This window comes from Eptatretus burgeri, chromosome 3 (genome assembly GCF_056783735.1).
Source record: "Eptatretus burgeri isolate ZD-2024b chromosome 3, Ebu_testis_v1, whole genome shotgun sequence".
NCBI lineage: Eukaryota > Metazoa > Chordata > Myxini > Myxiniformes > Myxinidae > Eptatretus > Eptatretus burgeri.
This window is the reverse complement of record NC_140963.1, coordinates 80,593,842-80,616,063: the sequence shown is the minus strand read 5'-3', so window position 1 is coordinate 80,616,063 and position 22,222 is coordinate 80,593,842. Positions and strand designations below refer to the sequence as shown.

General features: G+C 45.5%; 1 protein-coding gene across 7 annotated transcripts in view; it reads right to left on the bottom strand.

Moving 5' to 3' along the window:
- The window catches only part of LOC147030288 (sorting nexin-10B-like), a 65,900-nt gene extending 44,103 nt beyond the window's left edge, over window positions 1–21,797 (bottom strand). For 3 of the 7 annotated variants that reach the window (XM_085874195.1, XM_085874200.1, XM_085874201.1), the window contains exons 1-4: window positions 21,576–21,661; window positions 21,105–21,309; window positions 1,638–1,709; window positions 1,411–1,511 (exon numbers count right to left, since the gene is read on the bottom strand). In XM_085874195.1, the coding sequence (XP_085730321.1) occupies window positions 1,411–1,511; window positions 1,638–1,709; window positions 21,105–21,251 (320 nt within the window). In that variant the 5' untranslated portion in view covers window positions 21,252–21,309; window positions 21,576–21,661. Of the gene's footprint in view, window positions 1–1,410; window positions 1,512–1,637; window positions 1,710–21,104; window positions 21,313–21,575 lie in introns of all 7 variants that reach the window. The other 4 variants (XM_085874197.1, XM_085874199.1, XM_085874196.1 and 1 more) reach the window with 4 other exon arrangements.
- Window positions 21,798–22,222: the final 425 nt, after the last annotated feature.

Below are 22,222 nucleotides of genomic sequence, written 5' to 3'. Positions count from 1 at the left end.
ATCCGAGTAATGCACACAACATCCAGGTCCTCAGATCGTTATTTCCAAAATTGCATGTTCAGAAGAGACCCATCCCCTTGTCTGGTGGGATTCTAACTCTTTGATGTGTTGGAGAAGGGTAGAGAACAGGTTCACTTTCGTTCTTATGGGATAACCTTTTCCTCTTTCTGACACATTCATGACGTATGATTGTACGTCAGTTTTCATTTATGCATGAGCGATATTCACCGTTCGTGCACGCAATAGATAGCCGTTAGCCCAACGGAGATTCATTCTATTCCCTTTCAATTAAGACACATTGCCTTGGAAATACACGATTAATTTACACATTATATTTTGGTTATCATTTTCACATTGGATTTCCAGGACATTTGAAAAGGCAATGATAATTATAACTCATCATACGATTTTGCCATTGCCAAACTCCCCAGTGTATCAAAACTGCCCTGTGTATCTAAGCTGGACAGCCTATCCAAACTGCCCAGCATATCCAAACTGCCCAGCATATCCAAACTGCCCAGCATATCCAAACTGCCCAACTTATCCAAACTGCCCAGCTATCCAAATGCATAGCAGTTTGGATACACTTGGTGGTTTGGATACGCTGGGCAGTTTGGATACATCTGACGGTTTGGATACGCTGGACGGTTTGGATACGTTTGACGGTTTCAATCAGTTGTGTGGCTTAGATACGTTGAGCAGTTTTGATAGGCTTGGATATCCTGGGTAGTTTGGATATCCTGGGCAGTTTGGATAAGCTGGGCAGTTTTGATATGCTGGGCAGTTTGGATAGGCTGTCCAGCTTGGATACACTGGGCAGTTTGATAAGCTGGGAAGTTTGGCAATGGCAAAATCGTATGATGAGTGATAATTATCATTGCCTTTTCAGCAGTATGTCGAGGCAGGAATTTGCTATTTGTTCAGAGTCCTGGTGATAACTCGCCTGCTTTTTTTGAATATTTCTTTTTCACATGGGGCACCAAATGATCCCCAACAACGACCACAAACTAATGGTCGTCGATGGGACACTTCCTTAACGTCCATATGAGGGATTTTGTACTCATTTGCAACACCATGTCGATGAAGCACCATGAAAACAGTGTTTACTCAGGTGGGGAATGGAACCTCAAGCAGACAGCTCAAAGGTCACCTCCACACCATACTGTTGTACATAAAATTTACATAAAATTTGAAAAACAAAATAAGTACAATGACATTTACAAACAATACGTTAAACGTAAAGATAAAAAGAGAAACGAGTATTAATATATGCAAAACTATTCTTCGCAGAATGAGGAAGAGGATGTGGGAGAGAGTGAGGTGACGGCCCGATGCCGGTAATCCCCTTTGACTGATAAAAAATTCCTTTATGTCATGTAAAAAATCCGGGATAATCGGATACACACGTACTTCAATCCCACGTTCTTCTGAATCACCCTCCGAATCCAAGCGAACTCGCTGTACCGGCGCCGCACGCAAGAAGTCTTTAACGTGAAACAAATGTCGTTTGTCTGCAAAAGATATCATGACACAAGTCATTGAAGTACAATCGGCTACATGCTGAACAAAATAGTGGAATGCTGTTAAACATCACATTGCGGGGCAATTGGAGAAGTGTGGAAGCAAGTTATACTCACGTGTAAAAATATCTCATACGAGACATATTGACCCTCAACCTTCGGGTTGTGAACCTTGATGTTGATGCATTCCTATGGTATGCAATTCAAAGATAAAAAAACAGAATCACTCCACAAGTCTTACCAACCACTCCATGGACAATAAAATCAAGGATCCTTCCAGTCCACAAATTAAACAAGAGAGTTGGTGTCAAAGCCACCCAATGCTCGCCTGTTTATACATTTATCGTTTTTAAAAGACTCATCTAATAATTAATATTTTTTATAAAGCATTGCAGTGAAGTATGATCCAAATTATTTTTAAGAAATATATGTATTTGTATATTGTAATCAGTAAAAAATAGTGTGGCAGATAAAAACATTAGAAAGGAAATAACTTGCACCAAAAACTTTAACATTTTCACGCTGACGCTGACGCTCACGCTCACGCCGGAGGTATCGCTATAGCTCTGTTCTTCGAACAGGCGAGCTAAAAAAATCAATCCAACAATAACAAAAGGAGAATTTTTGCACTCCACAAATCATGAAAAACAAAAACACACCATGGACAATTAAATGAAGAAGCTTATACTCCAGAAGTCTTAAGAACTACTCCATGGACAATAAACCGAGGAACTGTACGCTCTATAAATCTTAGAAACCACTACATGGACAATAAAATAAGGATCTTTACACTCAATAAATCTTAGAAAACCACTCCATGGACAATAAAACTAGGAGCGTTGCACTTCACAAGTCTTGAAGTGTCCCAAGTTGGACAGACGTTCATCTCCCGATGGAGGGAAGTTGTAGTTGAGGTGCATTGGGTGATGTAGCTGATTTTCAGTTTGAATCAATGGAAAATTAGGGAAATTACGGAAAGAAAAAGACTCGTATAAATTTGTGTTGATAATAGATAATTGTTTTCAGGTGTCCTTGTGGTAACTAGCGGGCATTTCGCCACCTTGAAGCCACGTTGATCCGAATGGCGGTATATATAGAGAAACAGCGCATATCGAACTCGGATTCCGATGCCGATTCCACCGTCATTAGCAACACCGATGGTTCGCAGAATGTTGAAACTGATCGGTTGGATTTTGAATAAACTCTTGGAGACAAAATTAGTGATGGAAACGCTTTCGGGGAGGATTGTGGAGCCGAATCGTTTCGAGCCTTGTGCGGGTGTTTCAGAGGAAGAAGGTGGAAGTGTTTGTGAAGATAAAAACACTGGTCACATTATGATCACTTCCAGCTCGGTAGGGTTTGATTTTCCGTTCAATAAATGGTTGAAAAGTGAGGGATTTTGTATTAATTGATAAATAGGTTTATAGATTACTCGAACAGAAATACCCATCATCGCCCGACAGCCAACACCGTGGACAAAATGGGCAACAAATGCTTTGTCCCACTGGCGCGGGTCTTGTATGTTACAGGATCGTCTTGTAACACACAACATGTATGTTACGGGATGGTGGTGGGGGTGATGATTGATGGGGGAATTGTGGGGGGATGTTGGAGTCATGGGTGGCACCATGAAAGTTTTAACGGCTGAGGTCAAATCCTCTCCGAGGAGGAGATGACAGATGACACATACTGTACATACTTTCTCTCTACTCTAAATAGATGGTGGTTCATTTGACTTGTATGGGGATTGTGTTAATAATCGCTTTTTTTCAGGTGCTCTTGCAGTAACTGCTGGGCAATGGCAATAGGTGTTTCATTCACCACTCAAATCGTCCAGGTACATGTGCCGGTAGCTGGGTCGAGATGGTGTTACAGTTTCAAGTGACAGATGTTTCTTCTGCTTAATCATGGGTATGGCATCCTCTCTCAATCGTGGTGGATAACCACAATATCTAGCCGTCATTGTTGTTTCATATCGTGCTCTGCAACATGTTCCGAGCACAAAAGTGAACATTTTCTCGGCCTGGTCCACACCTGTGAATTTCAGAACAAACGTCGTCCAATTTCTGGCAAACTTAAGGCGTGTCGGCCATTGGTGGAGCAAGAAACCATCTTGGTTTGTATAATGACAAGCACCAAGGACGCATCGACTCGGCATATTTTTTGGAAAATCAAAAATTATTCACCGTTTGAGTTCAATCACACCGCGATGTAACCCGGAGACAGTATGGATATAACGTCACAGCTCATCTGAAGCAGAAGATTTCGACTTTTAATCGTAAATTTCCCTTCTTTATAAATCGGAAAAGACATATCTATTTTGTCGGGTATTAAGGGATGGATTAGCATCGAGGTGTTCTGAGCGTTTCGGTTTCCCTTTCACCCAAATCCTCAACACTACCAGTAAAAGAGACAACACTCGTTTCTCAAACTCATCCTGAACTCCAAACTCTTATCAACAGTCAAGTCAGGTCACTGACAGAATAAGGGGGTCACAGTTTAGGAGTAAAGAAGTGGACAGTTAAGATGGTAGTCAGGCGGGGGTATTTCACTCAGAGAGTTATGAATGCATCAAATGGTCTCCCTGCAAAGGTTTTAATTGGACATTTTAAAATTGAATTGGACAGGTATCTGGAAGTAGTGGAGATGGGAGAGAACTAAGATGTTGGCATGATTGCACAATCTTGATGGGCCAGCCTAAAGGCCTCGTCCTGCAGTGAATATCCTTGATTATCCTTGTCTCTATCCTTTAATGATGTCACCGAATCATCAAATACAAATGTTGAGTCTGGCTATGAAGGTAGGGGATGGTGTGTGTGTGTGTGTGTGTGTGTGTGTGTGTGTGTGTGTGTGTGTGTGTGTGTGTGTGTGTGTGTGTGTGTGTGTGTGTGTGTGTGTGTGTGTGTGTGTGTGTGTGTGTGTGTGGGGGGGGGGGTGTAGAATGGTCCATCCTGCAGGCATGCTGGGGTCACCTGTCCAAATATGAGTCCTCTTAAGTTCCGTGGTCATTGAACGGTTGACAAACGTTTGAAAAACAAACTTTTTCCTGGGAAACGACTCTGGCTTTGCTTTAAACAAAATTGCTTTGTATTTAAAAAGCACTACATCCTTGTACATACGATTCCTCTCAGGACATTTTAAAAGTCCTTTGTGTACCCTGTTAAAAAGGAAGATATGTGGGAGCAAGGGAAATCCCCGGACTTGGACCCAGGCCATCCAGACAAAGTTCATTGCTAAATCCGTCCTTGGCATTTGAGGAACTAGTAAGTACCCATTTCCTCGAAAAATGTGACTCAGTGAAAAAAGAAACTAACCTGTGAAACAAAGTAATTAATTTTGCACTTTATATATCTCTACCATTGAAATACGAGGCGTGCCTACATGTCGCTCCGCTGATAGGTTTGATAAAAATACAGCATGTTGCACTTCACAAATATATTGCATATCTACCTGTGAGTCTAAATGAGGATGAAAAAGGAAGTGAAACATGGGAGGAAAAAGGATCTTTATAACACATAGCTGTTGTTGCTGTTTGTGGGTTCCTTCCATCCATCTGTTAGGACCATACTCTGTACAGAGTGTCAGTGCTGCTGAAGCAGTCTCCTGGGCTATTGGGCACAATCCTGGACAGGTCACCACTCAACACAGGATACTCAAATTATTCAATCATCCCAGCAAGCTGGTATTCATTTTCCCAACCTCAAAAGGATGACAGGCTGGGTCAACCCCACCTGGTATTAACTCCACGGCTGAGCAGGATATGAACTTCGGACCTTCGGATCCCAAGCCTACCACCCTAACCATTAAGCCAACACCAGGCATTGTGTTCCTTCCATGTACTTTTATATATTTTTCTATTGCTTTGAGAAGTATTACTCTACCAGCAAATGCAACCCGTCAATGTCGGGAATATTAAGAGTGTGGGGGGGGGGGGAGAAGAGGGAGAGAGGGGGGAGGGGAAGGAGAGAGTAGGGAGAGAGGGTGATAGGGAGTGAGGAGGGAGAGAGGAAGAGGGGTCAGAGAGAGGCAGAGGGAGGAGGAGAGGGGGCATTCTGGCAAATGTGACACACAGTTTAACATTTACCCAACAGATGGCACACATATTGATGAATCACCCTGCCTGTGAAACACCGGGATGAAAGTTTATAGCTGGGTCATACGTGTCTCTGTCTCTGTCTGTCTCCAACCACTATCCCTCTCACTCGCACCCCTATCCCTCTCACTCACACCCCTATCACTCATACCCCTATCCCTCGAACACCCATATCCCTCTCACATCCCAATCCCTCTCACCTACAAACCTATCCCTCTCCCTCACATCCTATCCCTCCCTCTCTTTCTTTCATTGCTCCCCGACCCTTCCTTGCTCATGGGACAGTTAAGGACTGATGGTTTAGTTTGGAATTTGTGGAGAGAGAAAAAGAGAGAAAAAGAGAGAAAAAGAGAGAAAAAGAGAGAAAAAGAGAGAAAAAGAGAGAGAAAAAGAGAGAAAGAGAGAAAGAGAGAAAGAGAGAGAAAGAGAGAAAGAGAGAAAGAGAGAAAGAGAGAAAGAGAGAAAGAGAGAAAGAGAGAAAGAGAGAGAGAGAGAGAGAGAGAGAGAGAGAGAGAGAGAGAGAGAGAGAGAGAGAGAGAGAGAGAGAGAGAGAGAGAGAGAGAGAGAGAGAGAGAGAGAGAGAGAGAGAGAGAGAGAGAGATTCATGAAACATGTCATTTTTAAATTTGTATTAAATGTGGGGTCATTGCAGGCGAGTGGCCCCTGAATATTGCTCAAGTCGATTGATATACAATATTCAGTCACAGTGTGAATATTGAAGAACATTCGTCAAGCAGCTTAAGCACTCCTACTAAACGGTTGGAAAGAAACGGTTCTCTTGGTCATCGAACCATCATATTAAACACACACCTCCTGGAGACACCCAAAATATCAAATATGTCTGAATTGAACAAATGAACACTTTTTTTGAGCAGTCAGAACAGCTGCTAAGTTCATATTTGGAGCTTATATTTTGTAATCCTGCTTAGTTTAAGACATTCTCGAGGTTATCGCATGTGCGGAAATGAAATGAAGCCACAAATGCTGGCGTCTCTGGGCTTTTATAAGCATTGCAATGAACCCAGCAATTTGTAGCACTGATGAACAGGCATTCGATAATATGAGTGAGGAAAGTGGAAAAAAAACTTTATCGTAAAGAAATCGTTGTAGCCTGTTCCAAGTCAAGGCAAGGTTGAGCAAGCTAAAAAAACATGGCAGCTTCAGACCCCAGCGAGGAAACCCAGGTTGCGACTTAAGACCCCATCGAGAGCGAGGTTGCCGGGGATGCGCCTGATGAAGGATATAATTGAATAAGGTTGTTAATTATCTTCAAAAGGGTGTTTTAATTAACCCAAACACCCAATTTTCACTTTTGCACTTCCTTGGAGTTTTCTTAGTATGCATGCAAAGTTTCAGGCTGTAGTTTTGGAGTTATGGAGGACACACACACACACACACACACACACACACACACACACACACACACACACACACACACACTTATTGCAGATATAATTTTGTGTGCTCCTTCTGTGTCTTTCTAAAGTGCTCCTGCTGTCGTGGAATAATTAATGTTACCATTGGAACCGCTGCTTTGAGCTCCCATTTCTACTTCTTCAATCCCGAAAAGACAGGCTTCTAAATCAGGCACTTTATGTTTAAAGGGAACCAAATATTTGTTTCAAGTAAATTGATTATTCGCTTTTCAACCAAGAAAAGTGAATATTAGCTTTCCAACGGTACAATTTTTATTTTTATTTTTGAAATCTCCGAGAGCAAGAATCGTTGCATTACAGCTCGAGGACCTGCTTCATCGTCATGTGAAGGACAGATGGATGAGCCTCCTTTTAGTAATTGTAACACCCGTTTCCTCCAGGAGTTAAACAAGCTCAAATGAGCTAAGATCCTCGTCCTCTTAATGATGACGTCATAAAAACGGATATGACGTCATTGTGATGTATCAGGTTTGCGATAAATTATCTGTGCTAATGCCCGGCTTGATTCCCGCAAACAAAATTCAAACAGCTTGCCTAGTTTCGGAGATAATGGTATAGGCGATTTCCATTAGCGGCGATATTACAACGTCAACTTTTTTTCTGGGAAGAATTTCCAAAATCGGAGATGGTTACTGCCTGCACGCGGGCTTTCTGAGTATACATGGCAAGTTTCACGAAGATCCGATGAAAACTCTGGGTTGTGAAACAAAAAAATGTCAAAAAATAGGAATGACGTCATAAAAATTGATGACGTCATAGTGATGTATCATATGCGCGGTAATTCATCTATGCTAAAGCCCTGTTTGATTCCCGCAAACCGAATTCAAAAAGCTTGCCAAGTTTCGGAGATAATTTTTTAGGCGATTTCCATTAGAGGAGATATTTTGACGTCATAACTTTTTTCTAGGAGGGATTTTCAAAACCGGAGATGGTTACTCTCTGCGCAGGGTATTTTTACATATATATGCCAAGTTTCAGGAAGTTTCGATGAAAACTGTAGGCTGTGAAACAAAAAAGTCCACAAGAAGAAGATGAAGAACGACAACGTGAGTAAGACTTTGAGATCCTCCACGAGGATCTAAAAAAAGTTGTCAGTTTCTGCTCCCTCCAGCAGCGGTCAGTATTTAAACCACTTGCACTATTCTCTGTGTTCAGGCTAAAATCACAAGTCGTCTCCTGCTTACCATGGGACGGGGGGGGGGGGGGAGGTATTTTGTGATGGGGGGGGGGGATTTTGTGACCATGACCTGACCTTGGGTACTCCAAGCATGTGCGCAAAAACTTGGTGGAGATTGGCCGAGCCGTTTTTGCCTCATCTCTGACGAAGTCGAGAAGAGTTGTTAAAGCCATAACAATGTCCTTCAGTCACTCCATCATTCCCTCCTTCAGGCAGTGGGCCCATTAACATTTTTTAGTGTTTTTTCCTTTCTCCTCTGAAGCGGCTCAACGGATCCTTTTGAAACTTGTCATGATATAATTTATGATGTCAATGTGCAAAAACGAATGGAGCCCTTGTTTATAAAAAAAAAAATTCCACCCATGTGGTGAGATCATGAGCGAATTAACCCAAAATGTAATCGATGTTTGTATGTCGATCATATCTCGCAAGAGTCTGTCATCTCATGAGAATGTGAAGGCAGAGACGGGGACAGTCCTTTTCGTCCCTTTCAAGATCCTTTTGACACTTTATACCCCTTAACACCCTAAATACCCTTGAGACATTGAGACCCCAAATACTATTGGAATGTCCCATTTGGACCTTTAGACCCTCATAGACCATTTAGACTATTAGACCCATTTATACACTTCATAACGCTTCAACACTTTATACCCTCCATACCCGATAGACTGCTAAGACCCCTTGACCCTTTAGACCCTTTTTGACTCTAACTACTCTTGAAACATACCCTTTGGACCTTTACATAACTTATGACCCTTTGGACATTCACATCATTTAGACCCCAACTACTACCCTTACACCTGGACATTCTTTTGACCTTTAGACAATTTTGACTCTTTTCAACATTTTCAACACTTTAGACCCCTTTTAGATGCTATAAATCCTTTAGAGTTTAGATACTTTATACCCCAACAACTATTGGAATGTACCCATTAGAACCCTTAGATCCCATAGACCATTTATATATACATATATTTTTGGTATAAATTGTCGAGGCTCGTATGAGAGCGAACACACAATGCAAAGCAAGGGGGGGGGCATGAGACAAGAGGGGCGGGAGAGAGAAGGACAAAACAGTGGGGAACAGAGACATTAGGAGATCTGTGGAAGGGAGAGGGATGGGGGTGGGGAACACGGGGTAAACAAGATGGACACTACAGGAACTTTCAGGAAAGAAAGCAGGGAATTTGAAGGAGGTGGGTTTGGAATGGATTAAGGAGGAGAGGAGATTGCGACCATACTCTGTGCAGGGTGTTGGTGCTGCTTAAGCAGTCTCCTTGGCTATTGGGCACAATTCTGGACGGGTCACCACACCGACACAGTATACCAGCATGGTGGCACTCATTTTGCCGACCTCAGAAGGATGACAGGCCGAGTTAACCCCACCTAGTATTAATTCAACAGCTGAGCGGGATTTGAACTCAGGACCCTCGGATTCAAAGTCTGCCGCCCTAACAATTAAGCCAACACCAGGCATGAGTGGATTAACATGGGTAGAAAAAAATCGTGGTTTTGGATGGGGGAAGATAAGAGGTGGTGATAAACTGTTGTTTTGAAAGCCTGGAGGGAAGAATGGGATTGAAGAGAGTGTGTGTGAGTTTATTCCAAAGGCGGGGAAAAAGAGGAATGAAAGAGTGAAGGTGAGCAGTGATTCGTGATTTTGGTAGTTTTACCATAAGGGGGTTGTTGGCGGAACTTGAGCGCACTGTGGAAACATGGTGGGGACATATTGCAGACAGAGCGGTGGGGGGGGGGGTGAGACTGGAAAGGAGATGGTAGAAGACAGAAAGACCACCAACCTGCCTGAGGTGAGAGAGTGAGAGACCCAAAGACTCAGCTTCATCGCGGGAGATACCAATGATCCTAAATGCCTTGGTTTCCAAAGCGTGAAGCCGAGAAAGGTGAGAGGCAGGAGCACCAGCCCAGAGGGGAGAGCAATACTCCATCAGGCTGCAGACGAAAGCTTTGTACGTGGTCAGGAGTTCAGGTGGACCGAGGAATAACTTTGCACGACGGAGGATTCCCAGTCGTCGACTGGCTTTGGAGGCCAGTTTGGAAATGTGGCTTTCCCAGGAAAGATCGTGGCAGATAGTGAGACCCAGAAGCTTGAATGAAAAGACTTCTTCGAGAGAATTGTTGAGAAAGTAGATGGGGCGGGGGGGGGGGGTTCTGAACGGTCTTTTCAGAGAGACATAGTGAGAGTGTGAGATTTGTCAGGATGGAAGGACATGTTCCACATGTTGGACCAGTTTGTGATTCTATCCAGATTTGCAGAGAGCGAAGAAGCTGCTGCTTGCTGATTTGAGGGATGACAGATGGTACAGCAGAGGGTGGAGTCATCAGCAAAGAGATAAAGACGATTTTCCAGAGAGTCGGAAAGATCATTGATGAAAACCAGAACAAGAACAGGGCCCAGAACGCTGCCTTGAGGAACTCCAGCCTGGACAGGAAGAGGGGATGAAAGAACTCCATTTCGGGCCACACGTTGACTGCGACAGGAGAGGAAGTCTGCGAGCCATGAGTGGAGATGGCCTTGGATACCATAGGAAGAGAGTGTGGTGAGCAGGACAGGTTGCCAGACCGTGTCAAAAGCACGTGATATGGCTCTGATTTCATGTCCGGCATTGAGGACCTCCATCCATTGTTGGGAGAGCAGAAGCAGCATATCCAGGGTAGAGTGACCTGGTCTGAATCCAAATTGATGATCGGAAATCAAGTCATTGGAGAAGAGGAAGGATTTGATGTCTGAAGCGATGATGGATTCCATAACCTTGCTGATGATTGGGAGAAGGCTGATTGGTCTGTAGTTATAGGGATCTGTTTTTGCACCTTTTTTATGCAGGGAAGTGATGTTTGCTGATTTCCAAGCAGATGGCAGATGACTTTGAGCAAATGAGAGGGTGAAGAGAACAGAGAGAGGGTGAGCAAGAGCAGAGGAGCAGGCTTTTAGGACACATCATTTATATTGTTTTTCTTATCGTAATTTATATTGTTTCATAATTTATATTATATTTAAATCCTTCTAGTCTCTTTTAAGACCTTTTAGACATTTTCAACTGCTTTAGACCTCTTAGACCCTTTATACCACTTTCGAGCCTTTCAGGGTCTCAAAGGTTTTAAGGGTCTTTCACTGGGAAAAAAAAACTAATGGAACGCTTTTCATCAATTCAGGACCCACTCATCACACAAAGTTTTCACCAAGTGAATACAGTCATGTTAACAGGCTTTTCAGCCCCACGGGCCCATAATTTTCCATCAAATCAAACTTAACATCAGGAGACAAGCATCTGTCCCATTTGTGACTATTCATCGATTATATAATGATTAGATTACGTACATACATACAGTACTGTTGCAGGAACAGTGATTGGGGTAACGGGTGTAAAGTAGACTAGTTATTCCATTAATAAACTTTGGGCACAAGTGTGTGGTTTCTGTGCAAAAATGATATGGCATGTATCGAAGTATGTTCAGAGACAGATTACCTGTGACCCTTCACTTATGCAATGTGTTGACTTATGTGTCATCCCGTCCTCACCAATCTTCCGAATCGTTCCCTTTGCAATCTGTTTTTGTGTCTTTTTTAAATTCCCTCACCAACTCCACGACCCCCAACAAGGCAAGTCACTCCCAAGGAAGGTGAAGGTAAGGCCTTGCGACCATGTGCCAAGCTACACCTGTGCTAGCAACCACCGAGATCCACTTGTAACTGCAGACATGGCGAGAAACTACGAGAGCCCAGATGCGGGGGCCATCTCTATCTCTGTCTCTATCTCTGTCTCTATCTCTACCAGCTCACAACAACCCCAAGCAAGCATCGCATGGGGCCAATGCTTTTTCTCCGTCTTTTGACGTATCCCTGTCTGACTTTTTTTGGTGTGGCTGGATAAGTATTACCTGTCAACCAAGGTTTCCTCTGAAAATTGTACACAAAATTCATGCTATCTGTGTGTGACTTCCTTGTTCTCCCTCCCCTTTTTCGTCCCCCCCCCCACCCCCACCGACAAGGTCGGAGACGGGGGACATTAAAGTCAGCTCCATCTGACTGACTGATCATCCGTCCATGTACTTTTGTGTACGTGGTATTTCAAAAACCGTTGAACATTTAGCTTTCCTATTGCAGATATCTATTCTTCACGAATCTCAATGAGATGAGATCATGCTGTGATAGGCTGAATTACGTTGCCATGGCAACCATCTCAGTAACGTAGCTTGTATACATGATATTTCCAAAAAATAAAAACAACCCTCAAGATTTAGCTTTCATATCACACAAATCTCTCTATTCCTCATATACTACCCAAAAGGTGGGAGACCTCGAGTATCAGCTCCTCATTTCATGATTAATTAGATTGTCGCTATCAGTCAAGTGATATCAGTGTGTGTGTGTGTGTGTGTGTGTGTGTGTGTGTGTGTGTGTGTGTGTGTGTGTGTGTGTGTGTGTGTGTGTGTGTGTGTGTGTGTGTGTGTGTGTGTGTGTGTGTGTGTGTGTGTGTGTGTGTGTGTGTGTGTGTGTGTGTGTGTGTGTGTGTGTGTGTGTGTGTGTGTGTGTGTGTGTGTGTATACAGCATAACATATTCTCTCTGCAAACTCCCGTACCCCACCCCTCTCTTTCTTTGTCCAATCCTTGCTCTACCACCTCCCGATACAGTACAGCACCTTCCTCCCAAACCTCTCTCACTCTCTCCTTGCCTCTGCCTGTATCTGGAAGGTGTTTATGTCTGAACGATGGTTATCTCCAGACGTGGCTGAATGGTGATCATGTCCTCATGGTGTTTGTCTCCAGATGCGTCCAGGCGGTGTTTGTCTGAGGGTGGTATTTAAAGTATGACCGGTAGAAAATAGATTTCAGACATTATTTTGTTTCCATCTTCATTGTAATCCTATGCAGAATGATTTTGATGAGACAGGATGAATCATAATTAACGCGCATCTGCCTTCTCTCCCCCCTACCCACCTCGCTCTCCCTCCCTCCTCTCTCAATATATATATATATATATATCTCTCTCCCCCTCTCTCCCCCTCTCTCCCCCTCTCTCCCCCTCTCTCCCCCTCTCTCCCTCTCTCTCCCTCTCTCTCTCTCTCTCTCTCTCTCTCTCTCTCTCTCTCTCTCTCTCTCTCTCTCTCTCTCTCTCTCTCTCTCTCTCTCTCCACCCACTCAGTATTCCCATCAGCCAAGCGATGGGTGGTATTTCCAAGTTATTAATAAATCTGTTTTCTCACCATTGTCATGTCGGCTTGGTGTACTGCTCGGAATTGGAAATTATAACCATGGAGTTAGTCAAACCCACGGCAGTTGGAAACTTGGCAAGAAAAGCCCTCACCAGGAAGTTTTAAAACTACAAGGGTTCGTCCTCGGTATTGTTGCTCAGCACCAATCCTTTCAGATGGATGAGCCAGCTGTAAGCGACAGATCTCGTTCGTTTTTCTCTATGTTGGAAATCGAAGAAAATATCTGTTCGGCTTTTCTGGAGGTCAGCGAGCGGTCTCTAAAGGCCCAGTCACACCTTGACGTTTTAGCCAGCAATGGCAACGTATCAAAATGTATGTAAAACGCTGGCTTACGCTGAACTTTTGGTGTTTTTTTTTAAAGTTTCGGACGTATTCATAACGAGTTGGTCGGATGCATAACATATTAGTTACGGACACAGAACGTTTCGTTGTCTTATAGATAACTTGTACCAACGAATGCTTAGCCTGTTGTTGGCGTTCACAACCTATGCCCAACGATAGTCTAACTTATGCATAGCGCGCTGCACGTATCGCCGACGATCACGTGGTGTAGCCAATTAAAAAGGCTGCCGCAAAATGTTTCAAATCATAACCGCCGGAGAAATGGAAGTGTCAACATCGCAGTCACACCTTGGCGATCTTGCCAGCGTATGCCGACCTCTGAAAAATGCGTCTAAAACGCTGGGGCACGTCAAATACGGTATGAGTAAGTTTGGTATACGTGAATAGAACGCTAAAGTACACTATCATACGTCGTAGTAAGTGGAGTACGTCTTGAAATTTTAAACGTGTTAAAATTTTTACGACGTACTTGCCATATGACACACACGTTCCGCATGCGATGGGAATAAGTTGTACGCACGATATGCGATCGTTGGCACACGTCGACAAAAGTTACTTGTAAGTTACTCATAAGTCGAAACACGTCGAGGTAATGGTTAGCGTCAGTGTTCCAGACTCCATGGTTTTTTTTTTCTTCGGTATGACGGTGATGTTGACACTTCGATTTCTAGTGCGGTTATAATATAATATAATTAATAGGCTGCCACTCAACGATTTAAATCATAACCGCACTAGAAATCGAAGTGTCAACATCACCGTCATACCGAAGAAAAAAAAACAAAAAACAGGGAGTCTGGAACACTGACGCTAACCATTACCTTGACGTGTTTCGACTTATGAGTAACTTACAAGTAACGTGTGTGGATGTGTGTCAACGATCGCGTAACGTGCCTACAACATGTAACTCATAGGTTAGAAATAAGTTTCGGGTACACTAATCATTACCTCGAGGTGTTTCCACTTATGATTAACTTACAAGTAACGTGTGTCGACGTGTGTCAACGATCGCATAATGTTCCAACAACTTATGGCCAGCGTAGCGGAACGTGTGAGTCATACGCTGGCATAAGTCGTAAAATTTCAAGCATGCTAAAATTTGAGGACAACCGCAAAGTACAACATAGTGGAAGGACATACAAGTGGAAGAAGTCAAGGGGAAAAAGGGGGGTTACAAGAGTTGAAAATGATGTGTGTGTCTGTGTGTGTGGGGGGAGGGGATTCTAGAGTGGAAGATGAGTCGGGTGGAGGGGGGGGTTAATATTCAAGTGGAAGAATACTTGGGAGAGGGGGATACTGGAGTGGAAGATGAGTGGGGTGGAGGGGGGTTAATATTCAAACGGAAGAATACTTGGGGGAGGGGATACTGGAGTGGAAGATGAGTGGGGTGGAGGGTGGGGTTAATATTCAAACGGAAGAATACTTGGGGGAGGGGGATACCAGAGTGGAAGATGAGTGGAGTGGAGGGGGGTTAATATTCAAATGGAAGAATACTTGGGGGAGGGGGATACAAGAGTGGAACATAAGTGGGGTGGAGGGGGTTAATATTCAAACGGAAGAATACTTGGGGGAGGGGATCCTGGAGTGGAAGTTGAGTGGGGTGGAGGGGGAGGTTAACATTCAAACTGAAGAATACTTGGGGAGGGGGATCCTGGAGTGGAAGTTGAGTGGGGTGGAGGGGGGGTAATATTCAAACGGAAGAAAACTTGGGGAGGGGGATACCAGAGTGAAAGATGAGTGGGGTTGAGGGGGTTAATATTCAAATGGAACAATACTTGGGGGAGGAGGATACGAGAGTGGAAGTTCAGTGGGGTGGAGGGGGGGTAATATTCAAACGGTAGAATACTTGGGGGAGGGGGATACCAGAGTGAAAGATGAGTGGGGTTGAGGGGGTTAATATTCAAACGGAAGAATACTTGGGGGAGGGGATCCTGGAGTGGAAGTTGAGTGGGGTGGAGGGGGGAGGTTAACATTCAAACTGAAGAATACTTGGGGAGGGGGATCCTGGAGTGGAAGTTGAGTGGGGTGGAGGGGGTAATATTCAAACGGAAGAAAACTTGGGGGAGGGGGATACCAGAGTGAAAGATGAGTGGGGTTGAGGGGGGTTAATATTCAAATGGAAGAATACTTGGGGGAGGAGGATACGAGAGTGGAAGTTCAGTGGGGTGGAGGGGGGGTAATATTCAAACGGTAGAATACTTGGGGAGGGGGAGACAAGAGTGGAAGATGAGTGGGGTGGAGGGGGTAATATTCAAATGGAAGATGACTGGGAGGAGGGGGATACCAGAGTGGAAGTTCAGTGGGGTGGAGGGGGTTAATATTCAAACGGAAGAATACTTAGGGGAGGAGGATACAAGAGTGGAAGATGAGTGGGGTGGAGGGGGGTTAATATTCAAACGGAAGAATACTTGGGGGAGGTGGATGCAAGAGTGGAAGATGAGTGGGGTGGAGGGGGGTAATATTCAAACGGAAGTCTATTGGGGGAGGGGGATACCAGAGTGGAAGTTGAGTGGGGTGGAGGGGGTTAATATACAAACGGAAGAATACTTGGGGGGGGATACTCGACTGGAAGATGAGTGGGGTGGAGGGGGTTAATATACAAACAGAAGAATACTTGGGGTAGGGGGATACAAGAGTGGAAGATGAGTGGGATGAAGGGGGGTTAATATTCAAATGGAAGAATACTTGGGGAGGAGAATGTAAGAGTGTAAGATGAGTGGGGTGGAGGGGGGTAATATTCAGACGGAAGACTACTGGGGGAGGGGGATACTCGAGTGGAAGTTGAGTGGGGTGGAGGGGGGTTAATATTCAAATGGAAGAATACTTGGGGTAGGGGGATACAAGAGTGGAAGATGAGTGGGGTGAAGGGGGTTAATATTCAAATGGAAGAATACTTGGGGGAGGGGGATACAAGAGTGGAAGATGAGTGGGGTGGAGGGGGGTAATATTCAGACGGAAGACTACTGGGGGAGGGGGATACTCGAGTGGAAGTTGAGTGGGGTGGAGGGGGGTTAATATTCAAATGGAAGAATACTTGGGGTAGGGGGATACAAGAGTGGAAGATGAGTGGGGTGAAGGGGGGTTAATATTCAAATGGAAGAATACTTGGGGAGGGGGATACAAGAGTGGAAGATGAGTGGGGTGAAGGGGGTTAATATTCAAATGGAAGAATACTTGGGGAGGGGGATACAAGAGTGGAACATGAGTGCAGCGGAGGGGGTTTAATATTCAAACGGAAGAATACTTGGGGGAGGGGATGCAAGAGTGGAAGATGAGTGGGGTGGAGTGGGGGTTGGTAATATTCAAACGGAAGAATACTTGGGGGAGGGGGATACTGGAGTGGAAGATGAGTGGGGTGGAGGGGGAGTTAATATTCAAACGGAAGAATACTTGGGGCAGGGGGATACAAGAGTGGAAGATGAGTGGGGTGGAGGGGGGTAATATTCAAACGGAAGACTACTGGGGGTGGGGGATACTAGAGTGGAAGTTGAGTGGGGTGGAGGGGGTTAATATCCAAACGGAAGAATACTTGGGGGAGGGGGATACCAGAGTGAAACATGAGTGGGTTTGAGGGGGAGGTTAATATTCAAACGGAAGAATACTTGGGGAGGGGGATACTGGAGTGGAAGATGAGTGGGGTGGAGGGGGTTAATATACAAACAGAAGAATACTTGGGGGAGGGGATACAAGAGTGGAAGATGAGTGGGGTGGAGGGGGTTAATATTTAAACGGAAGAATACTTGGGGGAGGGGATACTGGAGTGGAAGATGAGTGGGGTGGAGGGGGTTTAATATTCAAACGGAGGAATACTTGGGGAGGGGGATACAACAGTGGAAGATGAGTGGGGTGAAGGGGGGTAATATTCAAACGGAAGACTACTGGGGGAGGGGGATACTAAAGTGGAAGATGAGTGGGGTGGAGGGGGTTTAATATTCAAACGGAGGAATACTTGGAGGAGGGGGATACAAGAGTGGAAGATGAGTGGGGTGGAGGGGGGTTAATATTTTTACAGAAGAATACTTGGGGGAGGGGGATGCAAGAGTGGAAGATGAGTGGGGTGGAGGGGGGTTAATATTCAAATGGAAGAATACTTGTGGGAGGGGGATACGAGAGTGGAAGTTGAGTGGGGTGGAGGGGGGTTAATATTTAAACGGAAGAATACTTGGGGGAGGGGATGGATGCAAGAGTGGAAGATGAGTGGGGTGGAAGGGGGTTAATATTCAAACGCAAGAATACTTTGGGGAGGTGGATACTGGAGTTGAAGATGAGTGGGGTGAAGGGGGTTTAATATTCAAACGGAGGAATACTTGGGGGAGGGGGATACAAGAGTGGAAGATGAGTGGGGTGAAGGGGGGTAATATTCAAACGGAAGACTACTGGGGGAGGGGGATACTCGAGTGGAAGATGAGTGGGGTGGAGGGGGTTTAATATTCAAACGGAGGAATACTGGGGGAGGGGGATACTTGAGTGGAAGATGAGTGGGGTGGAGGGGGTTAATATTTTAACAGAAGAATACTTGGGGAGGGGGATGCAAGAGTGGAAGATGAGTGGGGTGGAGGTGGGGTAATATTCAAACGGAAGACTACTGGGGGTGGGGGATACTAGGGTGGAAGTTGAGTGGGGTGGAGGGGGTTAATATTCAAACGGAAGAATACTTGGGGAGGGGGATACTGGAGTGGAAGATGAGTGGGGTGGAGGGGGGTTAATATACAAACAGAAGAATACTTGGGGAGGGGGATACAAGAGTGGAAGATGAGTGGGGTGGAGGGGGTTAATATTTAAACGGAAGAATACTTGGGGGAGGGGGATACTGGAGTGGAAGATGAGTGGGGTGGAGGGGGTTTAATATTCAAACGGAGGAATACTTGGGGAGGGGGATACAACAGTGGAAGATGAGTGGGGTGGAGGGGGGTAATATTCAAACGGAAGAGTACTTGGGGGAGTGGGATACGAGAGTGGAAGATGAGTGGGGTGGAGGGGGGGTGATATTCAAACGGAAGAATACTTGGGGGAGGGGAATACCAGAGTGGAAGATGAGTGGGGTGGAGGGGGGTTAATATTCAAACGAAGAATACTTGGGGGAGGGGATACTGGAGTGTAAGATGAGTGGGGTGGATGGGGGGGTAATATTCAAACGGAAGAATACTTGGAGGAGGGGGATACCAGAGTGAAACATGAGTGGGTTTGAAGGGGAGAGGTTAATATTCAAACGGAAGAATACTTGGGGGAGGGGGATACTGGAGTGGAAGATGAGTGGGGTGGAGGGGGAGTTAATATTCAAACGGAAGAATACTTGGGGCAGGGGGATACAAGAGTGGAAGATGAGTGTGGTGGAGGGGGGTAATATTCAAACGGAAGACTACTGGGGGTGGGGGATACTAGAGTGGAAGTTGAGTGGGGTGGAGGGGGTTAATATCCAAACGGAAGAATACTTGGGGGAGGGGGATACCAGAGTGAAACATGAGTGGGTTTGAGGGGGGAGGTTAATATTCAAACGGAAGAATACTTGGGGGAGGGGATACTGGAGTGGAAGATGAGTGGGGTGGAGGGGGTTAATATACAAACAGAAGAATACTTGGGGAGGGGGATACAAGAGTGGAAGATGAGTGGGGTGGAGGGGGGTTAATATTTAAACGGAAGAATACTTGGGGGAGGGGATACTGGAGTGGAAGATGAGTGGGGTGGAGGGGGTTTAATATTCAAACGGAGGAATACTTGGGGAGGGGGATACAACAGTGGAAGATGAGTGGGGTGAAGGGGGGTAATATTCAAACGGAAGACTACTGGGGGAGGGGGATACTAAAGTGGAAGATTAGTGGGGTGGAGGGGGTTTAATATTCAAACGGAGGAATACTTGGAGGAGGGGGATACAAGAGTGGAAGATGAGTGGGGTGGAGGGGGGTTAATATTCAAATGGAAGAATACTTGTGGGAGGGGGATACGAGAGTGGAAGTTGAGTGGGGTGGAGGGGGGTTAATATTTAAACGGAAGAATACTTGGGGAGGGGATGGATGCAAGAGTGGAAGATGAGTGGGGTGGAAGGGGGGTTAATATTCAAACGGAAGACTACTGGGGGTGGGGGATACTAGAGTGGAAGTTGAGTGGGGTGGAGGGGGGTTAATATCCAAACGGAAGAATACTTGGGGGAGGGGGATACCAGAGTGAAACATGAGTGGGTTTGAGGGGGAGGTTAATATTCAAACGGAAGAATACTTGGGGAGGGGGATACTGGAGTGGAAGATGAGTGGGGTGGAGGGGGTTAATATACAAACAGAAGAATACTTGGGGGAGGGGGATACAAGAGTGGAAGATGAGTGGGGTGGAGGGGGGTTAATATTTAAACGGAAGAATACTTGGGGGAGGGGGATACTGGAGTGGAAGATGAGTGGGGTGGAGGGGGGTTTAATATTCAAACGGAGGAATACTTGGGGAGGGGGATACAACAGTGGAAGATGAGTGGGGTGAAGGGGGGGTAATATTCAAACGGAAGACTACTGGGGGAGGGGGATACTAAAGTGGAAGATGAGTGGGGTGGAGGGGGGTTTAATATTCAAACGGAGGAATACTTGGAGGAGGGGGATACAAGAGTGGAAGATGAGTGGGGTGGAGGGGGGTTAATATTTTTACAGAAGAATACTTGGGGAGGGGGATGCAAGAGTGGAAGATGAGTGGGGTGGAGGGGGTTAATATTCAAATGGAAGAATACTTGTGGGAGGGGGATACGAGAGTGGAAGTTGAGTGGGGTGGAGGGGGGTTAATATTTAAACGGAAGAATACTTGGGGGAGGGGATGGATGCAAGAGTGGAAGATGAGTGGGGTGGAAGGGGGGTTAATATTCAAACGCAAGAATACTTTGGGGAGGTGGATACTGGAGTGGAAGATGAGTGGGGTGAAGGGGGTTTAATATTCAAACGGAGGAATACTTGGGGGAGGGGGATACAAGAGTGGAAGATGAGTGGGGTGAAGGGGGGGTAATATTCAAACGGAAGACTACTGGGGGAGGGGGATACTCGAGTGGAAGATGAGTGGGGTGGAGGGGGTTTAATATTCAAACGGAGGAATACTGGGGGAGGGGGATACTTGAGTGGAAGATGAGTGGGGTGGAGGGGGGTTAATATTTTAACAGAAGAATACTTGGGGGAGGGGGATGCAAGAGTGGAAGATGAGTGGGGTGGAGGGGGGGTTAATATTCAAATGGAATAATACTTGGGGGAGGGGGAGATGAGTGGAAGATGTTTGGAAAAGGGGACGACGAGGAGGGGTAATACACATACGTGAGGGAACGAGTGGTTCAGACAGCACACCTGCATTTCAGAAAAGCCTTGGCAGCACCAACCGGCAGCTTCTGCAGAACTTCCAAGGAACGTGAACAACGAACACGGGTCTTGCGAGATGTGGAACAGTGCACGGGGTTCTTGTCTCACCCTCCGATCATCACGATAAAGTGCCATGTTTCACAAGAACCGAACTGGTCTCCGCATACAAAGTCTGACGGTCCGCGACCCACGCCTGCTGTCAAAGAACGGAAGAAAAAGCGGAACAAATGAAAGAACAATTTGTAACAAATAAACAAAGCACCATGGAAACCACTAAAAGAGCACCACAACCACACGCAGCACCAAGAATAGGGGCACCTTGCGTTTCCAAGCACATCAGGTGTTTCACAACAATCTATGGGTTACAATTCATCACCGACACACCATTCATTACAAGGACACCCACCAACACCCAGGATACGTGTCAGCCATATCAAAAGGAACTTTTTGGCTACGTACGGTGCACATCTTACAACAGGGGTGTCGTCGGTTTACTCCACGTTCAATGACAAACGAAACACTAAAGAGCACACATATGAAATACCTGCTTGCTGGCTTTATCATTCCAAATCGTCGGGTAATAAGCAGATCACCGATATCTCATTGTGACGTCATAATGGGAAATCCCCGGACGACGCACGCTGCCAGGATTCCAGGAACGACCTGCGAGTGTCTGGAAAGAGACGTCAGTGGAAATTTGTATTCATCACAAATGTAAATTACGTACTTGATGGACAAAATATGTGGGGGTTGGAGTGGGGGGGAACAATTGGAAACACAATGGGTGTGTGTTCCATCGTTACAATAAGCTTGCTATCGCTTGCCAAGCTAGCCGTTCCTTACCAACCGTTTTAATGGAGTGCTTGCTTGAGAGCTCAAGCCGCTTGGCGAGCGCTCGACGAGCCGATTAACTCAGCGACCGAAAGTGGACCCGAGGTTATGTTTTCACAACCCCGTTCGTCGGTCAAGTGATATGTCAACAAGTTATGGATCTCGGATTTGACGAAACTTGGTGGACAGGTTCGGAGTCCACGTGGAATCAAGGCCGAATCTGGATCCGGACTCTCAGTGGGATCCAAAAGATAAACTGTTGAGTCTGGTGGAGG